Below are 25,469 nucleotides of genomic sequence, written 5' to 3' on the forward strand. Positions count from 1 at the left end.
TAGGCTACTAGGCACGAATTTAGATATTCATTTATTTAATTAATCTATATGCACACAGACAATATGACCTTTTTGTCCTCTTTTTGTTTTAAAGCTTGATGATGAAGAGAGCGCAAGTTTCTGCAGCTGCAAGGAGGACAGTCATGCAGGCGTACAGGAGTGATTGACAGTTCGCGGCACTGTGTACAAAAAATACTCCGCTACACAATTATTTCGTTATTTTCGTTTAAGCTTATTAGCATTAGCGTTACAGAAAGGTCTGATTTACGCACTGTTACAAGTCAATGTTTTTTTTTTTTTTTTACAATGACATTTGAGTTCATGATTTTAATGTTGTTTCTTGTGGCAGACTAAAGAGTAATGACAGACGGTTGATCTTTGAATAAAAATGTGTTTAGTTAAGGTTTGAAAATTCATTATCTTTTATTATAGGCTACGAAGTCATAAGCCCCCCAACAACAAAATACAACAAGAAAAATCACCAACTATTGACTGAAAAACTTTAATACAGTTGCTTTAATAGGAATCAAACTATATAGTGTTTTATTTTTAGATTTGTTCATTCCATTTTTTGAATGCTCCTGCTAAATACACCTACTGTACCTGAAAACAAAGCACTGTTTCTTTTATTTGCATATGATGTGTATTTGTAATGTGTATCTTTGTTCTTATTTTTGAATAACAAAGATAAATTCTATTCAGTGTCCCTGAATAGCACCCAATCAAGCCTCTCAAGGAACTGTAATTGCTGCTTCTCAGACAAGAAAGTAGGACTGAGCACTGTCAGCCCCCAGGATGAAGGTACAAGCTAGCCCTCAATGACCTTGTTATTGGTCACAGTCGCCATGAGGTAGAACACATCATTAGAAGAGCTGAGAGAGCAGAGGCCATGCTGTCAGTCTATTTAAAGAGACTCCTCAGTGGGAAGCCAATGTTTTTAGAGTTTCCCCATGTGAGGAGCTGAAAATACCATCCTGATCTCCTTTTAGCACACTTGAGAACCTTTGGATTCAAACTTCAGTCAGACTTAACCACTTATATGAAGGTGTCGCCTTTATTTTTGCCTTGAACTGGAGCATTGTCAGGTCTGAAGCCAGTTTAACCCGTTTAAAATCATGATGGGTTGGGATTTTGAGTTTTTGTTGTTTTTCCATAAGAAACCCAACACCTTTGACCTGATTGTTTGGAACAGTTTACAATCCAACAAAAAGGCAATGTTATTTTTGACCAGGTCAGCATGAAACTAGGGTGACAACTTGTGGTTAATTTGATTGATTGTTTAATCGAATTTTTCTTTATAAATCCTTGTTTTGTGCTTCTAATTTGTGTCCAGCATTTTGTTTTGTTCTCTCTCTGTGCTCGTCCCTAACCATGCAGCGCTGATGTACTACGTAATCCGTCTGCATGTCTTCCAGTTCCCAAAAGTGAGAAAAAAGTGTTTATTACATTTGAAATCTGGATTTTACTCTAACAAAAACACATGGATTAACTACAAGAGACCTTTATTCACCCTCGGGAGCTATGTGAGGGACATTTTATTAAACATGCTCACCCCCATTGAAAGGCTTGGAAGAGCAAGGACGATTTTTAATACAACTTCAATTGAATTATTCTGAAAGAGGAAAGTGACATACACCTAGGATGCTCTGAGGGTGAGTAGAAGATGGACGAATTTTCATTCTCGAGTGAACTAACCCTTTAACAGCAGTTTTGATTTCATGTTAACTTTACTGTAAGATGTAGCATTGACAGTCCATTATATAACCAACACTAAATCCATTTGTACACCTCAGAGTCTCCATCCTTTATTTATGTTTCTTCCCGTTCCATGTGTTTCTTTCTGCTTGAATGGCTGCTTCGGTTGCATCTCATGCAGTCCTTTATAATGGAAATGAGGTCACCACGCAATGTATGTCAGAGACCTTGTCTCGTGAGATACTCCATGCTCTGTCTGCTGTTGTGCTGCCAACCTTAGTAAATAAGTCATTTGGCCAGGCCTTAAATTCAGTGCTAAGAGTTGATGGATGCAGATTAGCTAGACGCTGCAGGTGTGAAGTCCATTCGGACACCGGTGGTCCATTGATCCACAGACAGACGTTCACTCAGCTGTCAAAAAAGATCATATCACAAAGTTAATAGATATTGAATAGGTGAAAACATGGGGTTTGCTTAAGGCTAATGCTGAGGCAGCTAACTGTGAGGAATGTTAGCTACTGTTGTTAGCTAGTAGCTACAGATGCTGCATCCATTGTGTCTGCCTTGTTTTCTCACTGACATGATCCCAGTCCACTAAAAATGACTTAAATAATATATATTTTTGTTCATATCTTATGTTCATGCAAGTAGGCCAATTTCACACAAGAGTTTAAGAGCAGTAAGACATTTGTTAGCAGTTGGATTATCAGATATCTTGATAGTGTCTGTGATTTAGAAGAAAATGAAAATAAAGTTGTAAAGTTCTATTAATTTCTACAAATTAGATTAATTTGAATTGTGTGTTTCAGTTAATCAGTTCAAAACACTGATTCAGTGATTTGTTTACATCATAACCCAGACATGTTATTCTGTTTTAGTAAAATATTTGAAGATAAACATGGCTGTATTATATACATTTGTTAAAATGCATTTTTTTATTAATGAAAATAAATATCGTAACAGTCTTCAAAATGAATGATCATTCTTCATTTGTAAGAATGATTAAAATGATGGTTCCTCTAAAGAAAAAAAATAATAATTACATTACAATACAATAATAACATTTTGAAAATCAGACTGAAAAATATTAATTTAAATGAAAATATGACATTTTGACATTGATACAATTCCCAGCCTTAGATTTTAGGATTTAACCTCCTTGGTTGAAAATATTTTACTAACCCACTGACCGCAAAAAAAAAATTGTATTAGTGCAAAAGTTTTTACACCCCCAAGTATCTAACTACACTAGTACTTTTACACAGAGATCCATTCAGTTGTCATAGCTGTGCAAGCTACGTCAACCTCTCTCGGGATTTTATTCTCTTTGCTGGCTTTGTTAAGAAGTGATTAAAGATGTCAGCTGCCAGGCTGAAGGGTTGTTTTCTTCTGAAGTCTCAGTAGGGACTGTTTTCAAGTTGCAGTGGAGTGCCAGACCTTAAAACATAGTTGCCGGGTCACAGGAGGACACTTGTTAGACGGTGGCTTGGCATCGCTCTTGTGGTTCTGCTCAGTTCTTCTACCATTCATTTACTAAGCTCTGTCTAAAGATTACTGGAGTAGATCATAGAGCGGGCATGCAGGGTCAAAACCCTCATCAACATCACAATGGTTGCCAGTTATGAATGGTAACATATAAACAATGGCTGTATGTTATTTGCATGAATCAGGAGCATACATAACAAGCCTTTTTTTATTTTTATTTTTACAGTTTTGGTCTGTACAAATGGAGCCTCCAAGAATGAATGGCTTGTCTGTAAAACGTCAGGCAGTTTTTGTGTGAATAATGGCAGCGTATTATTTTCCTGGCACTTTTATTGCAAACCACCATTGGATCTCTCATACATCAGATTCTAATAATGCACTTGCTCGACTCAATCTAAAATTGAGTGTGGCATTTTTTTTTAAATTTAGAATTGCAATCATTATTGTAGGAATGTATGTAGGAAGTGTCACATCAATAAATGAGCTTTTGAAACGCTTAATAAGACCATGAAATGCCACATGCTCCATCAGCCTGGTCTTTATGCCGCACACAAAGACAGTCACAAAGTTTTCATTTAACATTAGAAACATGCTTGTTTGTTTTGTACTCATGTTAATTTCATATGGTTTTGATTGAAGCACAATTAATGACTCTACAAATGTCATGGTGTTACCATGAGGCAAAATATTTAAACTTGTAATACATTTGAGTGTACAAGTGTAGAAACTAACTTAATCATTATTTTCCAAAATGTTATTCAATAATATTTTCAAAAAAGGATAATACAGTTTTATGCAAATATAATGAATGATTAGCTCATAAATATTATTGTTTTTTGGGAGTTGCACCACATAACATTTTACAATCTGAACTGTCCTAAAATGTCAAATAATGTGATATTTTGAGACTGATCTTGACACATGACATTGTCTTTTATAATATATATACCACGTGACTGTTTTTTCACACAAATATTAACAAACACTTTTATTAGGGAAAAATATATATTTTTCATATTTTATTTTATTTTTAATCCTTAAATGTTACAAAAATATTTTTAAAGCTAAATCCTAAAAGTTTAAATGATCTGATATTTAAGATATATACTTTTTTTGTTCCATCCATCCATCTGTCCCCCAAAATCTTTGTGCTTATTGGGTCAACAAGTTGACTTTGGTCTCACCAAAGTCCTATTTAAAAGAACAATTTTATTGGAATATATGATCATCATAGAAAATGTTTACTTGAAGTCATTGTACAATATGCGTGAGCTGCAGTAGAACAGTCAGACTGCGTAGAAAACATTGTGTTCTATGGAAGAAAGAAAGTTAGTCAAATTAATTATTTAACACTGAAAAAAAATCTCCCATTTCTCCTTGAAAGAGAATATTGTAATATTGTAATATTCTTAGTTTTTCTTTTCTCATTCTTCTTGCAGGTGTTATTTTTGTTTAGTCTATTCAGGATGTGTTTTCGTCTCTCTGCCACTCGTAGTCTTGTAAACAGAGCAAATTGAACTGCAGCCAGATGTACTGGCCAATTGAATCCACCTGCCCTGCCCTCCAGCTGTGGCTCTGAGCTGTGATTGGTGGAGCTGACTGTCTGGCCACATGTAGGGTGGGGTTCATTACCCTGCAGAGCTCTAGTGAGAGAAAGAGAGGTAGAGTGGGGTTTGTAACTGTGCACCTTATAGACGGAGGCTCCAGCACCCCCCTCAGACCCACACTGCAGCAGAAAGACTTTTTTTAGATCCTCTTCATGAGAAGGAATGATGCTGGGAACTTGATTTTGACGCTCTGTCTCAACTAAAGGCCCATGTTGCTTAGTTTTGCTTCTTTGATAACTGTAGTCTTATGTAACAGGAAACCTTTCATTGTGCAACACTACTTATCAAACCAGAATATCTAGAGAATGCATCTGGATAATGCAGTGAATAGGTAAATTTATAGATATAGGTAGTTTTTAAGGTTGAAATATTTAAATATACAGAGACACAACTGATGGGTTGATTCCCCCCAAAATTATATATATATAATGTATATATTATATGGATGGATGGATGGATAGTGGTTTAGGTTGTTGATGGACGGATGGATGGATGGATGGCGGGTTAGATCATTGGATGGATGGATAGATAGCGGACTGAATGGATGGATGAATGGACAGATGGGTGGATGGGTGAAAGGATAGATGGTCAGATTTCAGTAATGATTCAGTTGAATGATTCATTAAAAAAATAGGCTTGTACAATAAGAGTCATTTTCTAGGAACATATAATAGATGGATGGATAGTGGGTTAGATCGTTGGATGCATAGATTTAGTTTATATATACAATTGATGGAGGTTTTTCAATGAAAGACTGATTCAGAAGTTCATGAGTCTTTTTGAACAATTTATTACAAAAATAGGCTTCTAAAAGACATGCTAAGAAAACATGAATTTGTCATATTTTGTCATTTTGCTATATTTCGTGGTTGGTTGCATTTTTGTATCTTTAGAATCAGTTCAGTCTACAAACTCACATTAACAGACTTTGGCTTTAAAATATTGATATTCTGTCAGCTCATTTAGCATCAATTTTTTATGTTGCATAAGCTTTCTGCTAGCATTTTCTCCCAAGTTGCTGCAGACACGTACATTCGCTCACACACACCCACTTTGCTTTGCTGATTATCTGTTACTTCTGTAAAGACAAGGACTGCATAACACTGCTGCATTAATGTTACTCTGTGTGTTTGTTTTTGTGTGTGTGTGTGTGATGATCCATTAGTATTTTAAGCGCATTATGCTGCTTCAAACTGTACTGACATTTCTCCCTTCTCTCTTCGAGGTGGACAGACTGGCCGGCACAATGAAGGAGGAGAACTTGTTCCGCAGACGGTTCTCTCTCTGTCCCACAGCCACCTCGCCTCCCAAGATCGACCCACGTTTGCTGACCCGCAACCTGTCCTATGGAGGAGACAATGAACTGTACCCACTCAGCCCAGGTATCCATTCAATTCCTGAATGTGTGGAAGCACCACATCCTTCAAGCACAAGAGACGCATGCAGGAGCTCACTGCTTCTGAGTCACTACGGTCATAGAAAATATCTAAAGTTAAAGGATGTGACTGACTGTGGTGATTGATGTTAACGCTGTGTTTGTGTGCTGGTGTGGGTGTGTGTGCGCGCGCGTGCTCATGTGTGTGTTCTGCAGGGAATGAATCGGAAAGGAACGGTTTGCCCTTACTGAGGGACGAGGTCAGCCCGGTCAGCTCACCCAGCAGCACGGTGCGTTCAGCCTCCTTGTAACTGCACGCATGAAATATGCAGACGGGAAAGAAAACGGCTATAACAAATTTATAACTTCAGCTACCAGCGCTAACTATCGCTGCTAGTTAACCTCTCACCAGAGTGTTTTTTTTTCTGAATGCTGCTAAATAAAAAAAGATTAAAGGATTCCCTAGACCTCTGCTAATGTAAAGGAAGTGAAATGACCTGCAATTAGCGCATTTCAAAACAGCCAATCACAGCCTCCCGTCTGCATTTCACTCCCAGACAGTTTTCTGTGGGCTAAAAGCTTTTAGTAAGTCGGAGCTCACATCTCAGGCACATGTAAAGTGCATCTGTCCGTATCATGTGGTTTAAATGGGTGAATATACAGTAAAAGCCTTTCATTCATTCACCATATGAGACATTTAACTGTAATACACAAAGATGTAATGCAACATTAATGTGTGTCATCTACGAAAAAACGGAAAAAGAAGCTTTTAGCATCAGCTGCATTTAACAACTATTATACTAATTGATCTGTCAGTAATTTAATTAAATATATAGATATTCTGGTAATATTTTGATTGTTCTGTTCTTACCTTCTTACCTTTTTTCTCTTCTCACCCTCAAACTATGTGGATATCTATATATATATATATATATATATATATATATATATATATATATATAGATAGATAGATAGATAGATATAGTTTAGTTATTTAAATGTAATAATGTCACTCAAGTCACTTTATAGACAAATTATATATGTGACATTATCACATTTAACAATGACATTTAAATAGATTTAATTGAAATGATGCTTACATTATATAAAAATATAGTACAAATAATTTTATTTGATAGAAATGCATTTTTCTGTATTTTAATTTGGCAACACCAGTGTATTTTTTTTTCTGTACCTTTATCAAAGACTCTGATAACTGATCATGAAATTTAAAGCAGATGATCTCCTTTATCGATTTTATTGATTGTTTAATTCAGCAAAATAGCGTTACTGTTGTTTTTCTGGACTCCACTGTTTGTGTGAACTGCTTTAGAGGTTCATTTGGGTCTAAGGCGAAAAATGTCTCCATATTTAGGTGTTATCTTCAACTGACACCCACAGCTGACCAAACAGACCTGCTGCATTTAGCCTGCTGCCTTTCGCTCTAAGTGTCAAAGAGTTGTGTCTTTGTTTATTTCACAATTACTATAATAATATAGTTATACTAACATAAAATAATTATTATTATTATGGTAGGACTTTCTAAAGTCAACCCATTTGCCGTAACATGAAACAGAATATTGTGAAATGTCATATTTAGCCCAGGATCAAGTATTATGAAAGCAAACAGGGTCAATTTTGAGCTTATGTTGACTTCAAAATGAAAGTTAAATGGATTTTTCTTGGATTTTTTCCTTTTTTGGCTTCAGTCCGAATCCAGGATATTTATCGGTTTGGAGAAGGAGTCTTCCTCGCCCACGGAGAAGTTGGCAAGGAAAGAATCGCTTAAGGTACGATGTTCCTCCCACTCCAGGCAGAGTTCCTGACCCAGTTTGTCCAAACAGCAGCTTGTTCATGGTGTCAGTCAACAGGTGGATGGCATTGAACCTGCGTACAGGCATTTCCTGTACTAGAGAAAATACTGAGAAATATTTATTCAGATATTTAATCCAGCCTTTCATCTGGTCTCTTTTTCTCCTTACTTTGAACAGCTACAAATTTTATTAAACCAGTTTGCATGCATGAAAGGTCTGTGACTAATAGCGTTCTGTGTCATTTTTGGACTATCATATGGCTTCTTACAAATAGCGGTTAAATTTGCCAAATTCAAAACATCAGCCATGTTCATTCCTTGTTCGTGCTAGAGAATTAAATTTGCACAGAAATATCCCACTCTTCTTTGGAAACACATTTATTTCAGACGCCCATACGTTCTTTCATAAAAATGAGTTTTGTTTTGCTTTTTGTTTTAATTTATTATTGTATTTTAGTTTTAGTTTTAAAATACTGAATCTAATGAACCACTCATCAAGTGTCGCCAACCAAAACTATAAAAAAAGTTAACTGAAATTATAAATATTAAATGAACAACTTAATTTTTATTTCAGTTAGAATTTCTAATTTGTTATGTTCATTTAAGTTCTGAATTTACTAACTCTAAAACTGAAATGAAATTAAATACTGCTACATTTATAATAGGTAAAACTATAAAAATGACATAAGCATGTAACAAAATGCTACTAAAATGAAATAAAACTGAAATTAGAATTGAAAATGTAAAAAGTTACGTCAAAGTAATAATAACTTTATTATTATTTTTTATTAATCATTTATCAATATAAATACAGTTTCTAAATGCAAAATTTAAACAGGTTTGAATTGTTGTGAATCCAGCTTTAGATGAGTGATGTCTGCATTGTCCAATCAGAGTTCTTCTCCACAATCTAAAATAAAATCACAAAGTTTAGATTTAACAGTAGTGAATAAGTGCATTGACATTGTATATGCTGCACTCTAGTGTTCAACAAGGTTTTTAGATATTTTATGTCTTGCAGACCACTTGCGCCCCCTAGCTAATACTCGAGCAATACATTAAACCTTGACCTTTCATACGATAGGTTCAGAAGAAGAACTATCGACAGGAGAAGAAGAGGGTCGCCAAAGAACTGTCCAGTGCACTTAAGGATCCAAGTGTGGTTATTATGTCCAACTGGCTAAAGGTTGGTAAACTTCATCGGTTTTCACTTTAACATTGAATAATTTGGTAGTTTCTTTAAGATGCACTTGTTGGATGCATCAGATTCGAGGCACACTGAAGAGTTGGACAAAATTATGGTGCATCCTTAAGCCCGGCATTCTCCTGATATACAAGACGCCCGGTTCAGATCACTGGGTGGGAACGATTCTTCTCAACGCCTGCAAGCTCATCGAAAGACCCTCAAAGAAGGACGGATTCTGCTTCAAACTCTACCATCCACTGGACAAGTCCATATGGGCCATGAAGGTTAGACACAAGCTTCTCTGAGTCTGAAATGTGACGTTTGACTTTAACTCATCATTGGGATTGATTGGTATCTGTGTTTTTTCAGGGTCCTGAAGGAGAATCTGTGGGCTCCATCACTCAACCCTTGCCTAGTAATTACCTGATCTTCAGAGCGGCATCCGAATCTGATGGTGAGTTTTGGTGTTTGTCCTCTGTGAAACTGTCTTCTCAATATGGAGTCCATTTGAGGATCACAGCCTGTGGTTTGCTCCAGGACGCTGTTGGATGGATGCTCTGGAGCTGGCTCTCAGCTGCTCCAGCCTGTCGAAGATGAGCGCGAAGACCGGCAGGGATGGAGATCTGAGCGGCTCCTCCGAGTCCTCACACATACTGCAGCTGCTGCAGAGCTCGGTTCTCAATGACCAGGACCTGCTGCAGTGAGTCTGATCTCTCTACATCAACACACTGTTGAGCGTGTTCACATCAGATACACTGCAGTTAACTGACATATTTGTACATGAATGTAATGAAATATTCACAGAAATCATTTGGTTAGAACAGTTCACATTAAAATCTATGCAATGAATTTACATGAAAGTATAAATTCTACAGATTTTTTGGTGTAAACAATATGACTTAATTAAAAGTGTGAAGTTTTCAAAGAATTATTGGTCAAATTGTTGTTGTTCTCTGGTAAAAAGAGCATTTAAGAAAATGATGTGACTAAATGACATGGTGTATAAACTTATAAATTCGTTTTGGAGAATAGCTTTTACCGCAAATATATGCGCAAACTAAGTATGACCAGAGACAATTTATAAAAGACATGCCACTTCTTCAATCCTCAATACAACTATATAAGGAAAACCCGTAACGGCAAAGATGGTGGTTGTATGCACATGTCCCGCCCCTCCCGCTGGAAAGCCAATCATCTGCTTTTAACAGTCAAGCCGGGAAACATTTAAGCCTATCGTCAGGTTCCACTGACGCATGCGCACAGTTGAGGTTTTGCGACAGCGGAGACGATTTGGTGATAGCGAGTTGTGGTGTGTGCAAGATCATATGTAATTCACATTGAAGAGGGTGATAACAACGCGAAGGCAACGGACTACCAGTTAAGCATTTTATATTGTGACATTGAGCATTTGTTTAAGTGCTTGGCATAGCACCGGCAGTCTGGATAGAGACGTAAATGAAGTTGTTGTCATGAATCCTTGCGCATGCATAGTAAAAGTATAACCTGTGGGGAAAAAGGCGTTTTAAACCTTATTTTGGGGCAAAGTCATCTAACTTTTTCAGCGATTTTGATCATATTTTACTGCTGTTTCTATACTTGCAGTTTTAATGTCCCGGTGACCAATGAAAGTGAAGTTCTGACTCTCTGCCCATTCATTTACATAGGAGCCTGGTCTTGTTAGTCCGAAATAGCTGCCCGGAGCCGTTGCCAAGATGGCGGCCGTGTGGCACAACTTGCCTAAAAGGACTTTGGTATGACTAAATTAAAAAGTGTGAAATATTCTCAGACACATTTGAACAATTTTTTTTTTTTATTTAAAAAAGAGAGAGAGAAATAAAGCTAAACTAGATAAAAATAGCTTGGCACCAAAACCATTTGCATTAAGTACTATTCACTGTTCACAACTAATTGAAACCAAAGTAGTAAAATATTCAACGTTTTTTTTTTTTCAAAACTGTTCACATCAGATACAGTGCGACATGAAAATATAAAATATTCAGATAAAAGGATATGATTAAATTGAGACAAACGTGAAATATTATTTTATAAATTATAATATAATATTTATAAAATATTATATAATAAAAATATAATATTTTTGTACAATTTTTTGTTAAGCCCCGTTCACACCAAGAACGATAACTATAAAGAAAAATATATAATTAATTATAAGTGGTAGATGAGCGTGCGCTTAGAATAAACAGATGATATCATCCGATGGTAAGCGCACGCTCATCTACCACTTATAATTCTCGAGCTCATTATAGCAGGATTGATTCTGATTGGGTGTCAATGTTTGTATCATTCATCGTATGGAAACATTTTTTTGAAAGTGATTCCAACGATATCGCTTCTCTGTGCCTTTATCATTATAGTTGTTGTGTGAACTCTGCTATTCTTTAATATTGAGAACGATTTTTAGAACTTTATTTTTATCATTATCTTTATCGTTATCGTCCTTGGTATGAACGAACGGACCTTTATTCTTAAAAAAAATTACGCTGCAATTGAACATATATAAAAAAAATATTTCCTGTAACGAAGTAGAATGAATGAATGAATGAATGAATTAAATGAATGAATGAAATATTTTGGATTTGTGAAGTAGTTCATATAGCTTCTCATGTATGTTGCTGCCATTGGATCCCAATTTCCATAGCCTTGGTGACTATGTGGGATAACTGGGTTTGAATCTAGCTCGTATCATTTCCAGATCCAAGCTTTTCAACAATTATTATAATCAGCCACCTTCAGAGTGTGTCATCGTTAAATGACCTATTTCTGTTCTTACGAAACCTTTAATGCATTAAATGGGTGCTTAATGACTTGACGAACATTAAACAACACCCCCAAAATCAATATTAAATGCTTCATTGCCTCTCTACATGTACAAAATTCTAAACTCAATTTGTACACCTGGTTACAGTTAATACCGTTTCACCTTTCATGATCTGCTAAAAAAATCTAAGGTTTCAGTTGTAAACAGAAGCTGAAACTTTTAGCATATTGCTATTCAGTGGCTTGACAATCCTCTAAAACACACAGATGTTCATTATTATTATTGCTTCTTATTATATTATTATATTTTTATTATTCCATATAATTTAATATAAATGCTAAATACTTAAATACAAAATAAATCAATAAATATATTTAGTATTAAGAAAAACTATGCTAATACTGTGAGACCTACAATAGCATCAATCAAAATCAACAGCTAAAATTACAGGCGTATGACCATGACATCAAATTTTGATTAACCGCCAAACATTAATAGCAGATCTACATTATAATCAAATTATATTCCAGTGGGATTCAAAGTGTATTTAAATTACAGTTTATCTGTACCTGAGAGGAAGTGAAATAGTTGATGTTGTTTGCCAGTGATATCCTTCAGCTGTCAATCATTTATATATCCTAAACCCCGCCTCTTTCTAGCCACTTTGAAGCTCTCGTCCAATCAGCTGCATCCTACAGGTTTACGTGACAGGCAGAGGAGCAGGAAGAGATGAGGAGAATGTAAACCAAACACCACCATCAGCACACACACACACACATACAAGAGCGTCAGACAAGCTGTGAAGCAGGAAAAACAGCTTTGGAAAACACGTTACTGCAGAGCTTTCCTGTGCAAACACCAATACAGACAGGAACTAGAGAGGGAAATCACTGTGTTTCGACTGTAAACAAAGAATTTTTCTGAGGTTCTCTCATTTTTTGTTTACCAATCTTTGGATTTTCGGTAATAATATATTCTTGGCAAGGTAAGGACTTGTTTTTTCGCTTGTCTCGCCGGTCATTCTTGCTGACAGCTGGTGACGCAGGACAGAAGCTGGTTTTCCTGTGATCTCTGTGTGTGGTGGACACAAAGAAATGATTTAATGTCATGCTCATGCTCAGATTATTAAGCTAAGACTCTTTTACCAGCCAAATGATTCATATTTCTCTGTAGAGATTCATTGCCTATTGCAGAAATTTTGAAAATAACATTCACACTAATATAATGAACCTCTTGTGACCATGGTGACTGCCCTGTCATTCAAATTACTCGAGAAGATGAACATCATGTGGTTTGTTGCTTTGGCAACTGATCAGGATGGGCTTTGAACGTGAACATAATAATAAATCTCATTGAGATAAAGCAGAACAAACAATTAATGTTAAAGAAAATCTTTTTTTTTTTTTTATAACAATTAAAGAATAAATAATACAAATTGTATGTGTTTGTGTGATTTTGTTAAAGTTTGAATAATTCCATGTTGGAAAACCATATGGAGAATGACGCAAACTCAGACAAATCAGAGAGGGAGGCACATGAAGACTCGGACAATGCGGCAAATGAGAATGGAGGCAGACTGACGGAGGAGAGCGATATGGACCAATCGGATGACATGTGCCCGCAGGCCACGGTGTTTGTTGAAGAAGCCCATGAAGAGATGGGAGAGGTGAGAAGTTTATCACAGTGTCTGTTTGGTCTAAATGAACTGCTTTGTATAAGCAGAACTAGTTAATTATGTTTTGGTTATGCAGTGATGTGTTAAAAGTGTCATGTTGAAGACATTTCAAGATTAATCGACTGAATTGAAATCATGAAGACAATTTTGTGTTTAATGTTCACTCAGTGCTATTTTTCACTTAAAATGTTTAAAACCTAAAGAAATGAACAAGACTTATGAGTCGGCATGAAACAACACAACAATTCGATGATGTGTTTTTATTCAGCAAAAATTGAGTGGGTCATGAAAAATGGGTGCAAATTATTGTCTGATTGAAACTTTGTTTGAGAAAAAATTATTTGCATAAATTACAATATGACTAAATTAAAAGCATGAAATATTGGTCAAAATTTTTGTTGTCCTGTAAAAAATAACAGTTGAGCATTCGTAAAGCATTAAACCATTCATATCTGGTACTATGCGCCTATATGAAATGAACGCATGAATTATTTGCAAACAATTTCTGTCACAAAAACGTCTCTGTTACAAACGTAACCCTCATTCCCTGATGGAGGGAACAGAGATGTTATGTCTTGACAACATAGGGGTTTACTTGAGAAACCCAGTCTGCTCTGACTTTCAGAGAAAATGCCAATGGATTTTGCATACCCCATGCATACAGGTATAAACAGGCAACAGGTGCATTCACTCATCAGGTTTCACAATGAGGAGCAGAGAATGTGTTCCTGGCAACCAGCGATACATAACATCACCATTTTCTCAATCAGGGAACAAGGGTTACATACATAACCGAGACATTCCCTATCTGTCGAGTGTCGTTGATTAACATAAGGGGTCCATGGAAAGCACCACAACCTGAACCCTGTCACAACCCTGTAGCTCTGCAAATGTTGAAAAGTATGGAATGGGTCTCTTAGGCAGGTCCTACCTAGGAGTAGGGAGGAACGGCTCAACGCGGAGGTTAGGTGTCACCCAGCCCGCAGCTCAACAGATTTCTGCCAGAGAGGCGCCAGTGCCCAGGAGGAGGCAACATTCAGAGTGGAGTGGGCTCTCAGCCCCAGGGGTCATGGCTTGCATTGGGATTGGTATGTCAAGGCGATGACATCCACTATCCAGTGGACCAACCTCTGCTTGGAGACAGCCTTCCCTTTCTGCTAACCTTCAAAACAGACAAGGAGCTGCTTAGAGCTTCTGAAGCTCTAGGAGCAGTCCACATATATGCATAACGCTCTTACAAGACACAGCAATACCAAGGCTGGATCTGCCTCTTCCGGGGGCAGTGCTTACAGGTTCACCACCTTATCTTGGAAGGGGGTAGTGGGAACCTTGGGCACCTATCCAGGCCGGGGTCTCGGGACAATGTGAGAATAGGCTGGACCAAACACAAAGCACTCTTCACTTACCGATAATGGAAGTGAGCGTGTTCAGGAGCACTGTCTTAAGAGACAGGAACTTATGCTCAACTTAATCGAGCATCTCAAAGGGACCCCTCTGAAGTCCAGCCAGGACAACAGAGAGATCCCAAGAGGGTATCAGAGGTGTCCTAGGAGGATTTAACCTTCTGGCACCCCCCAGGAACCAACCTGTCCTCCAACCAATACACTTGTATAGGTCGTTTGTCTATATCCCTGAAATACGACCCATCAGAGCGTATACTACAATTGCGCCCCTATCGGCAAAAGGTTGTTTTCATATTAATGTTTTGTACTCTTTTATTTGCCCTCTGGTTTGCATTTTGTGTAGCTCAGTTAGTAGATTATTGCGTTAAACCTTGATATGTAATCATGCTATCATGGGTTCGATCCCAGGGAATGGACGTGCACGAAAATGTATATGCTCAATAAATCATAATTTAGCATGATTTCTGTGAGGGTTAAGTTTAGGGGTGGGGTTAGGTGTGGTCATTCGAACGAATAAGCCACCTAGTAAAATATGTAGGAAATACTGTGAGATTGGTGTAAAACGCCCACACATTGCATTTAAATAAACGTGCCTTTTGATTGGTAATGACGTTATACGTCAATTCATGATGACAGACGCAACGCGATACTGTCATTATATTCATGCCCGCTAGAGGGCGCTTAACTTTAAAACGTAAATATAGGTCGTAATGAATGCTTGCACAAACGACCTATATGGTCGTTTTTTGTTGGAGGACAGGCTCCCAGAAACCTAACGATCAGGTCAGGGAGTAATACAGCTGTCAGAGGGAGGACTCTTGGGAAGCAAACAGGTCTACCTGGGCTTCACCGAATTGACTCCAGATCATCTGGATTGTCTTGGAGTGGAGTCTACAATCTCCAAGGAACGTGAGCTGTCATGAGAGCGCATCAGCTGCACGATTGAGCTCCCCCGGTACACAGCAACTTGAGCCACGTCTGACTTCAGAGGAGGAGATCATGGGCAAACTGTGACATGCAATGTGATTGCGACCACCCTTGGTAAATGGATGGTAAATGGACTGCATTTATATAGCGCTTTCAACAGACCACATGGCCATCCAAAGCGCTTTACAATTTGCCTCACATTCACCCATTCACACACCGACTGCGGTGTCAGCCATTCAAGGCGCCATCCAGCTCGTCGGGAGCAGCTGGGGTTAGGTGTCTTGCTCAAGGACACCTCGACACTTGGTCAGGTGGAGCCGGGGATCGAACCACCAACCTTCCGGTTTGTAGACAACCTACATGAACCACTGAGCCACTTCCGACCCTTCTGGTTGATGTATGAGACATCTGCAGTGTTTTCTGTGTGGACCAACATGTGCTTGTCTTGCAGCAATGTCCGAAACTGCCACAAAGCCAGATGCACTGCCAACAGCTCTAAGCAATTGATGTGCCAAAGCAGTTGTGGCTCTGTCCCCGAGCCCTGAAGCTGCCTGTCCATGGCATGTAGCACTCCAACCCGTACTGGAGGCATCTGTCGTAACAACGACATGCCAAGGCACTTGTTCTAAGGGCACCCTAGCCAATAGTGAGAAACACTGTTATACTAAGAGTCTAACTCCATACCGAACAAGCAATATCCAAACAAGATATTCTGCACAGGGAAGAGTTTGCTCTTTTCCCAGTTAACCCAAAGCCCCAACTGGCTGAGGTGCCGGAGCAACAGGTCCCTGTGATTAAACAACTGCTCTTGGGCCATGATGAGCCAGTCGTCGAGGTAGTTGAGGATCCTGATGCCCAATTCCCATAATGGGGAAGTGGGCATCAACATCTCTAATGGGAGCTTGCGAAGGGCCAGATTCAAGACTTGCGGATCCAGGATTGCCAGAAGGTCACCACCTTTCTTTGGCACTATGAAGTAAGGGCAGTAAAATCCTGACTTTTATCTCGGCTGCACAGCAATCTGGTAGTGCAGAACAGGGGCATCTTGAGCTGCCACCAAAGTCTTGAGAATGCCGCTGAACCTGGGGGTCAACTGGTGAACTGAATCGCATAGCCGAGTCAAGATGTCTGAATGAGCTTCTAAGCTTTGTGCAAGTGGCACCAAAGGAACAATTGACTGCACAAGTTGGTTCAGCAGTGGGAAGTCTGGATAAACATGAAATATCCTCAAACATTTGTATTATTCTCTATATTAAAAAAAGGATACTAAAATTCAACATTTAATATAGTCTCCAAATAAAACAAACAGTTATTGAGGTTTAATATTTTTGAAAAATGGGTGCAAATTATTGTCTGATATAGAAAGTTTTTTGAGATTTTATTTTTAAAAAACAACAACCAGAGATTCACAAAATTCTGATATATTTCTGATATTTTAGGCTACGAACCATTTATAAAACATCCATCCATATGTATAATTTTTTTTCCCCCTAAATGAATCCGACTTTTTTTCAGGGTATAATATATATTTTCACACTGTAAATATACTGTACATATATACACATATATACATATAGTTATTCTATGTATGTATGTACATGCATATTGTGATTTTCTATTTATCTGTACATATTAATAAACAACATTGGATAATTAGGGTTATAAGATTATTATTATTATTTTAATTACTGGTATATATGAGATAAATATATAGCTATATATGACATAAAAATATTTTCATGTCTGTTTTTGCCTTTAAATCCTGATTTGTCACTTTTGACCTAGGAGGAAAACAATTAAATTTAAGATCAAATCCAATCAAATGTGTGTTTTATAAATGAGTCCCCTGGTATAGAAATAGGGGTGTTATTCTACATAGGGTGGTCCGCTTCATGGTGGCAGCCATTTAAGATCACTTGACCAGCCAAATACTACTTACTATATTTTACTAAGCCCCAAATATAGAACACTTCTAGTTGCAGAATAGGTTAATCATGCCTGTGAATATCGCATTTCCATGACTGCATTGATAACAAAACTGATTCTACATCAACACCAATAGGGGTCAGTATAAAGTCAAAGAGTTGCACAGTATTGGCCAATGAAATGGATGAACAATTGGTTGGTGCACCTTTAAATCAGTCAACAACACCAGCAACTTTTATTTAGAAGAACATGAATGATAATAGGTACATTTGCCTTTATGCATTTAGCAGATGCTTTTTATTTAAAATGACTTGCATTGCATTCAAGGTGTATTAAGGTATATTTTCTGTTGTGATCACAGGCTGGCGAGGCGTCGCAGGTGGAGACAGTCTCTGAGGAGAATAAGGGTTTGATCTGGACTCTCCTGAAGCAGCTGAGGCCAGGAATGGACTTGTCTAAAGTGGTTTTGCCGACATTTATCCTGGAGCCACGTTCATTTCTGGACAAGCTGTCGGATTACTACTATCATGCTGACCTGCTGTCCCAGTGAGCACCTCATGAGCACCACTACTGCAACTAGACATTCTTTACTGAGACTAGCAGGTTTAGCTTTCATTGGGTTTGTTGGAGAAGAGATAAAAGTATATATTTGTGTCTCAGGGCTGTGATGGAGGAGAGCCCGTACAGCAGGATGAAGCAGGTCTTGCGCTGGTATCTTTCAGGCTTCTACAAGAAACCAAAGGTGATGTGGGTGAAGTGCTCTTTTTAGATTGAGAATCATGAGCCAATTCATATAGTAGCCAAGTTTCCATACATGCTTTTTATACATATTTTGGCATATCACATAAAAAAACTGAACAAAAACACTAACATTTACAACTGTTGACAAGTTTTTAAATGTTTTTAATGTATTCTCTTAATTTTACCAAGGTGAAATATAAAAATGTTGAAAAATTGGAAACACCAAAATATGTTGTTTAAAAGTTTGGGGTTGGTAAAATGTATTTAATGTGTTTGAAAGAAGTCTCTTCTGCGCATCAAAAATACAGTACAATAGTATAATTATTACAGTTTAAAATAACTGTTTTATATTTTTAATATATATTAAAATGCAATTTATTCCTGTGATTTTCAGGTCTGAATTTTCAGCATCATTATTCCAGTCTTCAGTGTCACAAGATCCTTCAGAAATCATTCTAATATGCTGATCTGGTGCTAAATAAACATGTATTATTATAATTATCGATGTTAAAAAAATATATATATATTTTAATTAAAGCTTAATAATTTTTCTGGAAGCTGTGACAAATTTGTGATGGAATTTTGATGAACAAAGTTCATAAGAACATTTATTTGTTCTTCTGATATATTATTATTATTATTGTTTTTATTTTGTAACATTGTAAATGTCATTACTTTCCCTTCAATGCATCATTGCTGCATAGATCATTAATTACTTAAAAAAACAAAAAAAAACTGAACAGTAGTGTATACTTCTGAAGACATGTATTTATCACTAGGGTGTGCATATGGTTTATATTTACACTAATTGTGTTTCTCCAATGTCTTTCAGGGGCTAAAGAAACCATACAACCCTATTCTAGGAGAGATGTTTCGATGCTGCTGGCTGCATCCACAAACAGACAGCTGTACATTCTACATCGCAGAACAGGTGAGACTTTACGATTACAATTAAAGTAGCTTTCATTGCGTTGAATAAAAAAGAAACAAACCCAGCAGCATTTTAAAACTATATACTGATATTCCGTTTTTGGACAGTTTGTGGTTTGGCTAAATGTCTGCAGTGTGAAGTGGTTAGTCTGTCTTCCTCTGCATACAATTAAACATGACAGCAGTCTCTTACCGTGGTAACGATGGAAACCGATAAGCTCGTGTGATAAGGGGTGGACTTTTGTACTTTCAGGTTTCTCATCACCCTCCTGTTTCAGCTTTTTACATCAGCAATAGGAAGGACGGATTCTGCATTACTGGAAGCATTCTGGCCAAATCCAAGTTTTATGGTATATAACGCTCATGCTGCAGTGCAAATACACAGTAAATGTGCTTTTGTTGTGATGTTGGTTGTAAGTTCAGTGTGATTTCTTAAAGGGAACTCGCTGTCTGCTATACTCGATGGAAAGGCCAGACTCTTATTTCTCACCCGAGATGAAGAGTATATCATCACGATGCCGTACGCTCACTGTAAAGGTGATGGACCCTTCATTTTTATAATTAAATAATGTGCTGAATTTTTTATTATGCCTTATATATAGTATATAGTAAGAAATACTACACCCACAAATAATAATTAAACAATGTATTTATTCTTTAACATTAGAAAACAAATGCTACATTTTGTTATTATTAACTCACTCTCTTTTAATTCCAAAAACATATGCTATTATTTGTATTATTTGCAATGAAATTAGGTAAACAATAAGAAACTTCTGAAAGAAAACAAACCATTATAAAATAAAACAAAAATTCTAATTTATTCAAAAATGTAATATATTAAAAAAAATAATTGCTGTATTAATTTAGGTTGTTTTTTAGTAATAATATTAATAAACAGTATTATACAATAAAACAACAATTATAATTTATTGGAAAATTTAATATATTACTTTTTTTTAATTGCTGTATTTGTATAGTTTGGTTTATGATTAATATTACTAAATTCTTTGTTTAAATTGTTTTAAACACATACACAAATAAAAAAATAAATGTCAATGTTAATGTTTTCATGAAACATTGTATTGTGTCTTTCTTACAGGGATTCTGTATGGTACAATGACATTAGAACTTGGCGGGAAAATCACCATTGAGTGTGAAAAAACACAATGTTACACTGAACTTGAATATAAATTGAAGGTGAGTCCCAAACCTAATTATGCGACTAATTTATTTTTTTTAAATTATAATCTTACAACTGTTGTCTTTTTCTCTGTTCCAGCCTTTTCTTGGTGGCTCTTGCAACGTTAACCAGATTTCTGGAAAGATCCGTATGGGGGAAGACGTTCTGGCTACAGTAGACGGGCACTGGGTAAGAATCATTTCAGACACTTGCATAGAAGAACAGACATTTCTTACTCCATAATTAAGTCAAAGTAAATCATAATTATAAAAGCAATTATATAATCATAATTGAATCTAAAATAAAAGAAATAATACTGGATGTTTATTCTGTTTGCAAAATGTCAGTATTTTAAGTATTTTGTATTTGTGGCTTGTTTCATCAGTAGCTTACAGGAATATGTGGCAAACGTAATCCTTCAAGTGTCTCTTCAAAGATAAGACACAATAAGACAGATCTTTCTTGATTCCTATGGGGGAAATGTAGGCCAGACTTAAGCGCACAAGTTCCGAGATTGCTTATCTGAGCGGCTGACAGCACATGATCTCACAGACGTCTTTCTGCAGGACAGTAAAGTGCACCTGACTGAGAAGAGGACGGGCCAGCAGGAGGTGCTGTGGAACCCCGGTCCAGACATACGTAGACAGCGGCTGAAGAGACAGGTGGTGCAGGTGGACCAGCAGGAGGCGTTCGAGTCTGAGAGGTGCACAAACACATTCAGAAGCGGGAGGGTTAAAGACCACAGGGAAAGTGAGGGCTGCAAAATATAGTGGAGCACAAAAAGTTCATCAGAGTTGTCCTAAGACAAGAACACATTTTGGTTTCAGAATTTAGAACAACTCTTATAAAAGGTTTTGATCCACTTCAAATGTTGACTACTGTAGATTATCCATATGCAAGTTGATTTGTGATTTAACATACATTTTTATTTATGTTTTGTTTATTTAAATTATTGTTCCACACTTATTATACCCGCTGTATGTATGTGTGTATATATATATATATATATATATATATATATATATATATATATATACACTGCATACAGATTTATTATTTCATGTGGTGTTTGTATTTTTTAATATACCTTTCATTCTTAAAATTTATAAATCATTACTTTTTATGACTAAGTAGGAATGTAACGATTAACCACGAGCCAGTTGAAAATCGATTCAAATGTGACGATTCAAATCGGTTGAGATGCTAAACAAATTGTTATTCAGTTAGCGGTAGGAGTTTATATGAATGCATGTCTGAGGGGAACTTACTGTCTTTAGAAAAGTTTAGATGGTATTTTTTTCTTTTCATCTTGCCTCTGTATAATGTATATTAAAGTTCATAAGTGCAGCGCTGCTTTGTTCACAGCAGTAACCAAGGAAACGCTTTAAACGCCACCTGCTGGCAGAGAGTGGATCTGCGTCTCGTTCAGCTCGTCTGATGTTTCTGATTCATGCAGATATTTATATGTATAGTTTCACAAAACTGAAGTCAAACCATTCTGTTTTTGCTTCAGATTTCAAAATGATACAGTTAATTTTGATTAAAACCTGCTCATGTTGCATGTATGCAGCTTCTTTGTTTGGATCATGATTAAAATGCAGTGGTTGCCTCTCATTTTAAATGGAAAGAGCACAGACAAAGCCTTATTTTGTTTATAAGAAGAGATTTCTTTCATTTGTGTTACTTGTTTATTTGATTTGGGGCTTGTTTTAAACTTTCTTATTAGTTTTATTATTTACATTATATTTAAATTTGGTTATTCAGCAGATGCTTTTATCCAAAGCAACTTAATTATGAGGACAATAGAAGCAATCAAAACCAACAAAAGATCGATAATATGCAAATGCTATATTAGTATATTATTATAGTGTTATATTTCAATTTCACGAAGAAACATGCAGCATTTTTGTCCAAGCAATAATAAAAAGAAACATTTTATTTATAATTTGTCTTAAATCTCATTTTAAATATATAAATATATAAAAAAATAATCAATTCTGAATCGAATTGTGAGTTGAGTGAATCGTTACATCCCTATTTCTAAGCTATTTTTGTTCAAAATAAAAGCCAGAAATTTATTTAACTTCTGGGGCTCTTTAAAAAAAATAAAAAAAACTCAAGACCTGGTAAAACATGTTCAATAATAAATGTAAGCATAAATTCTGCATGCTGAAGAGATTACACATGACTGGAGAGTGGAGAAGGATGTTTTTTGGTGTAGTTATAGGATTTACCAGCAGGTTTGAGCTTCTAACGCTAACTAGTCAAACATTGTTGAAGACTACAAATCACTCTTCGATCTCTGGAATCTTGACCTCTAAATCAACTTTTCAAAGCATCAATATGCATAAATATGACCTTAATGTTCTGGGCCCGGTTCCCCGATAACGTTCACTCTTAGTGCTAAGAAGACATCGTAAGATATATCTTACCAAAGTTGTTGATGTTTCTAAGTGTGTTCCCCGAAGTGTCCCTTAGGAAGCTTCTTAGCACGCTGCCTCTTACGTCCGACGTTACAAGAGCGCTGTCCAAAGTCAGGGTGCTGAATTAGTTGGCATCGATTGCTCATGAATCGATTTTCCACTTTACGCGAAGGTGCAATACAGCGTTAAGAAAGACTACACATTCTATGCAAATGAAACATTCCTCAAATTATTACAGTAACATTTATTTTAACATAGTCTAAGTTATCAGTAAAATATAGACTATAAATTAAATTATCAAAGGGTCAGTAATGTTCACACGATATGTTGTGACGATAAGACAAACCGGGTATCCCTCGCTAATCATCCACCCTCCTTATCCCGTTGTGCCACTTGTGCCGCTTCTTGACATGGGTTTAACGACTTATAAAAATTATATAATACACTTTTATATTAATGGCAAGGTACTTTACAATTAGAATTGATTGGCAACATGGGCGGATCTACAGGGGGGCAAGGGGGGGCAGGTGCCCCCCCCACTCTAGAGCCTTGCCCCCCCCAGCTGCCCCCCTAACTTTAATGATCCAAAAACTGCACTTACAAAAACAACCCACCACTATGTCCAATACATTTACCAAAAGTGAACAATTTAATTTTTAATTTTAAATGTATTATTCGCCCTTCCCCCTGCCCCTCTAATACTTAGTTACGTCCCTGATTCAAACGTGCAGAGCGGCGTTCGCTCAGTCTGGCTCATACACACAGCGAGTCTGCTTCGGTGCGGTGGCCCTGCAACCAGAGACTGAGCTGCCCCGGTCAGATCCTCTGAAGGTGAAGTGAGTTTTCCCAGGTGTAGTTTAAACACACGTTTAACTTAAAGTTACATTTGTAATGAATGTATTGTATGCTAAAGACGATTCAGCATCAGCAAAAACAGCGAGTCTATTACGTTAGGCAAAATCAGCGGTCAAATCGCTCCCTCGTGATTTGTAAGAGCACTCTTCTCTTTGATTAGCCTGATTTTGATTTTAGTAAAGACAAGAACAGCTTAATAAAAAATATAAAATATTGAGGGGCAGCGCTAGGGCTGGGCTAATGGGGCTTAAGCCCCGAAAGTTTTTAGTAAAGCCCCGAATATTTTGTTAAATTTCTTTCTCACAGAGCAAAACAATTCATCAGAAAAACAAATGTGAATAAGATTACAACAGCCGCGATTAACTAATCATGAACAGTGCATATTACATTTTTATTTATATTTTCCCCTTTGCATTAAAGGTACTTTTGACGTGCTTTTGCAACGTTGAGCATTGTAGCCAATCACAGACATGTCTGTTGATCACATCGGCCAATCAGAGGCGTTTAAATGAGTCGCTGTGCTGAAGATGTGTTTTGCGCGAGCTCACCGAGTTCACGTTCGCAAACCTGTCATTATTATTGGCAATAAACTTAAGATGCAGATAAGAGATTCACTTGATATTATTATTGATGCTGCTCTGATGCACTACATTACGCAATGCTCTGTTTGTTGTTAGGAAGACTAAAAGTTCAGCGGTCTAGCTCATCAATGTCAAAATTATTAAATAAGTTAACAAATGCCTGGTAAAATGTAAGTAGATCATTTAATATTTGACTGTTTTACAATAGAAAAGTTCAACTTTTTTTATTTATTTATTAAATTTTGCCTTTTTGAATTGAAAATATGCTATAATTTCCTTGATTCATTTATGTAAATTAAAAATAAAATAATAGTTGCAAATAGTTACAATTATTTCACTAATACAACAAGCCTTTCTTTTTCTTTATTCCCTTAAATCGCTTTAATAATTAATTAATTACTTTAAATAAAAATAGCCAATTTTAGTTTCGGCTGTTATGTTACAACACACAATACAGTGCCAGTTAGGAGATCGATCATTTGATTAGCTAAGCCTAAGCAGTCCTATTAAATCCAATTCCTCTCAGATATCACAGCAATGAAACCAGTTTACAACTGGGGAAATAACAAATACAATAGAATTAAGTAGCCTAAACATAACTTGTGTGTGTGTTGTGAATTAAAAAACGTTGTAGTGTGTAAGGGCATGATTAAACAATAATTACTGTAGTTTAAAAGTGTTTTTGTGTTTTTTTTTTTAAAGCAATTCATATATAGGGATTCCATGTACCCCTGCCACCCTGCCAAGACCTCTTGCCACCCCTTTGCCCCCCCATGCAAAATTTTCTAGATCCGCCACTGATTGGCAAGCAGCTGCAGTTACTTTTGTTTAATGCGGTATTGATTGCAAATGGTTTATGTTTTTAATAAAAAGCAACCTATCTAC

General features: G+C 36.6%; 1 protein-coding gene across 1 annotated transcript in view; it reads left to right on the forward strand.

Annotated features, from left to right (window-relative positions):
- LOC132124624 (oxysterol-binding protein-related protein 5-like) overlaps positions 1-25,469 on the forward strand; it is a 54,432-nt gene that overhangs the window by 25,521 nt on the left and 3,442 nt on the right. The window contains exons 2-17 of the mRNA XM_059535724.1: positions 6,013-6,169; positions 6,379-6,452; positions 7,872-7,952; positions 9,060-9,161; positions 9,242-9,445; positions 9,531-9,615; positions 9,699-9,861; positions 13,405-13,606; positions 18,233-18,417; positions 18,532-18,613; positions 19,445-19,543; positions 19,796-19,892; positions 19,981-20,079; positions 20,645-20,742; positions 20,825-20,914; positions 21,292-21,428. Of these exons, the coding sequence (XP_059391707.1) occupies positions 6,034-6,169; positions 6,379-6,452; positions 7,872-7,952; positions 9,060-9,161; positions 9,242-9,445; positions 9,531-9,615; positions 9,699-9,861; positions 13,405-13,606; positions 18,233-18,417; positions 18,532-18,613; positions 19,445-19,543; positions 19,796-19,892; positions 19,981-20,079; positions 20,645-20,742; positions 20,825-20,914; positions 21,292-21,428 (1,934 nt within the window). The 5' untranslated portion in view covers positions 6,013-6,033. The remainder of the gene's footprint in view (positions 1-6,012; positions 6,170-6,378; positions 6,453-7,871; positions 7,953-9,059; positions 9,162-9,241; positions 9,446-9,530; positions 9,616-9,698; positions 9,862-13,404; positions 13,607-18,232; positions 18,418-18,531; positions 18,614-19,444; positions 19,544-19,795; positions 19,893-19,980; positions 20,080-20,644; positions 20,743-20,824; positions 20,915-21,291; positions 21,429-25,469) is intronic.

Source organism: Carassius carassius, chromosome 43 (genome assembly GCF_963082965.1).
Source record: "Carassius carassius chromosome 43, fCarCar2.1, whole genome shotgun sequence".
NCBI classification, from domain to species: domain Eukaryota; kingdom Metazoa; phylum Chordata; class Actinopteri; order Cypriniformes; family Cyprinidae; genus Carassius; species Carassius carassius.